At 37.6% G+C, this 3031-nt stretch overlaps 1 protein-coding gene across 1 annotated transcript in view; it reads right to left on the reverse strand.

Annotated features, from left to right (window-relative positions):
* Nucleotides 1-425: 425 nt before the first annotated feature.
* The window catches only part of csrp3 (cysteine and glycine-rich protein 3 (cardiac LIM protein)), a 5627-nt gene continuing 3021 nt past the window's right edge, over nt 426-3031 (reverse strand). Inside the window, exons 3-5 of the mRNA XM_016559709.1 lie at nt 1751-1883; nt 1424-1517; nt 426-568 (exon numbers count right to left, since the gene is read on the reverse strand). Of these exons, the coding sequence (XP_016415195.1) occupies nt 495-568; nt 1424-1517; nt 1751-1883 (301 nt within the window). The 3' untranslated portion in view covers nt 426-494. The remainder of the gene's footprint in view (nt 569-1423; nt 1518-1750; nt 1884-3031) is intronic.

Here is a 3031-nt window from a genome sequence, read left to right on the forward strand (position 1 = left end):
CTTTAGAAATCATCAGAAATTATATATCAGTTGAAAACTTTAAATCTCAAAATTCATCTTTTGAAACCCATTTTAAAATCAAACATTGCATTACCATGAAAATGGTACATCAATATCATGTTACAAAATGTTTTCGTTCATGAATTATAAAAATTTAAGGGTGACAGTTAAGGGGTTAAAGCTGAAGTGTGTGCATTTTTTAAATCTTAAAATACCCCTGTTCCAATTTAACATGAAGGGATAAGATCGTTTCCGACCGGAAACGAACAATGAAATTTCTACCTATTAGATCGTGTGTTATTAACGTCTACACCTACCCCAACCCTAAACCTACCCCTTACAATAATGAAAAAATAGTCATTATTGTTGTACATTGTGACAAAATTACGCTATATTGATGTGCGCATGCCCAGTAGCGCCATGCGTATCCCTTCTAGCCTTAACCGATGTTGTGTGCAGTGAAAAAGCAGCTGCATTGGGTTGGACTAAACTTGTCAATCATTCTCCTCGACCACACCCAGGTTCCCCAGGCCACGCCCCTTTGGACCGAAGTTTTTGGCATAGCAAACTGGGGAAAAAATAAATAAAAAAGAGAAATCTGTTGGCAAATCTTAGTTCTGAATAATAAAATACGTCATGGTTAATATTAAATTACTCTCAGGATAAAAGGTATGATAAAAGACTGTCACTGGGGCGATACCATCTAGAGGTAAATAAGGTACAAAGATGTACCTTTTAGCTTTTGTACCCTAGAATACCAACCCAGTGACAGCTTTGTACCTTTTTTTTCTGAGAATGTAGTGTTCAGCAATATTTTACAAACACCGTGTTATTTTTTTATTTTAAGTTTTAATGCAAATTTCTATGGAAGCCCATTTCTGCCATGGAACAAACATAAAAATGGTACTTGCAACCTTTTTTTCTCAGAATTGCGAGAGATAATTGCACAATTGTGAGAAATAAACTCAAAACAGAGTATCTATTGATTGGTTAAGTGATATTAATGAGATTGAGCTGGCCAGAGATCTTGCTGTCTCATTTGATGGATTGTACCTTTACAATAGAGCTCTCCATCTTTATCCATCACCGTGGTGGATTCCAGGCTCTTCCCACACAATAAACAGCGGAAGCAGGTTTTGTGCCAGGGCTGTTGGATCAGAACCAGTCACAGTCTGATAAATTACTACGGTGAAATGTGCTTTACACAGCGCTGACCTGTGACAGCAGCATATTGCAGAAGTGCTGTTTCTACCATGGAACAAACATAAAAATGGTACTTGCAGCCTTTTTTTCTCAGAATTGCGAGAGATAATTGCACAATTGTCAGAAATAAACTCAAAACAGAGTATCTATTGATTGGTTAAGTGATATTAATGAGATTGAGCTGGCCAGAGACCTTGCTGTCTCATTTGATGGATTGTACCTTTACAATAGAGCTCTCCATCTTTATCCATCACCGTGGTGGATTCCAGGCTCTTCCCACACAATAAACAGCGGAAGCAGGTTTTGTGCCAGGGCTGTTGGATCAGAACCAGTCACAGTCTGATAAATTACTACGGTGAAATGTGCTTTACACAGCGCTGACCTGTGACAGCAGCATATTGCAGAAGTGCTGAGAAGGGAACACGTTCTCAAAATATGCTTATTTCAGTTTGAATGGTTTAATATTAATATATTTCATATTATATCAGAGTATAATGTATCAAAACTCTGAGTCAGCTTCTTGCTTTAATTTTAGCTGTAGTTTTACCTTTCCAGCGCCCATGACTTTCTCTGCTGCATAAACCGCTTTAGAGCAGCGAGGACAGCGATCTGTACTCCCAAACTTCTGTGCAAACCTGTTTGGGTTTGAGTTAGCAGATGCAGGACAGGGAGCTTTGGGCCTTAACATAAAAACATATGCTTAAGAATCACAAAAACACAATAACAATAACTCTTCTTCTAAATGCTATTAATTAAAGTGGTACTCTATCTTTAAAGGAATTGTTCACTCAAAAATAAAAACTTGCTCAAATGTACTCACCCTCAGGCCATCCAAGATGTAGATGAGTTTCTTCATGAGAACTGATTTGAAGAAATTTAGAATTACATCACTTGATCGCCAATGGATCCTCTGCAGTGAATGGGTGCCGTCAGAACAGCTGAGTCCAAACAGCTGATAAAAACATCACAATAATCCACAAGCAATCCACACGACAATGTTTGTAAGAAAGAAATCCATCTTTTAGGCTTTTTAACTTTAAACCATGCTTCTAGCTAAAATACAAGTCCTCTATACATATTATTGCTTTTTCCAATTAAAAAGTCATCTAATCTGAATCAGGAGAGAAATATCCACAGATCAAGCACTGTTTACAAGCAAAAGGAGTCCAAAACAGTTCTAATCACGTTATTATGTATTACTGACAGAAATAAAGTTAAAACATCTTTCTGATGTTTTTTTATATATATATTATAACAAACAGCTTTTCACTTCATAAGACGTTAATTAATGGACTGGAGTCATGTGGCTTATCATGGTTTTTATCAGCTGTTTAGGCTCTCATTCTGACGGCACCCATTCACTGCAGAGGGTCCATTGGTGAGCAAGTGATGTAATGCAAAATTTCTCCAAATCTGTTCTGATGAAGAAACAAACTCCTCTACAACTTGGATGGTCAGAGGGTGAGTAGATTTTCAGCAAATTAACATTTTTAGGTGAACTGTTCCTTTAAGAATATATTTTAAAGGAGTCATATGATGCGGTTTCAATTTTTCCTTTCTCTTTGGAGTGTTACAAGCTCTTGGTGCATAAAGAAGATCTGTAAAGTTGCAAAGACTAAAGTCTCAAATCCAAAGAGATATTCTTTATAAAAGTTAAGAGTCTGCCACGCCTACCTAAAACGGCTCGTTCTAACACGCCCCCACATACCTACGTCACGATCTGGGAAGATTTGCATAAAGCCGCCCAAATGTCCACCCAAAGAAAGAAGGCGTAACTTTTATCCTCGCTGTAGTATTGTTGTTGCCGCCACCGCCATGTCGTGAAGGC

Source organism: Sinocyclocheilus rhinocerous, unplaced genomic scaffold (assembly GCF_001515625.1).
Source record: "Sinocyclocheilus rhinocerous isolate Xijiao unplaced genomic scaffold, SAMN03320098_v1.1 scaffold1002, whole genome shotgun sequence".
Classification (NCBI taxonomy): Eukaryota; Metazoa; Chordata; class Actinopteri; order Cypriniformes; family Cyprinidae; genus Sinocyclocheilus; species Sinocyclocheilus rhinocerous.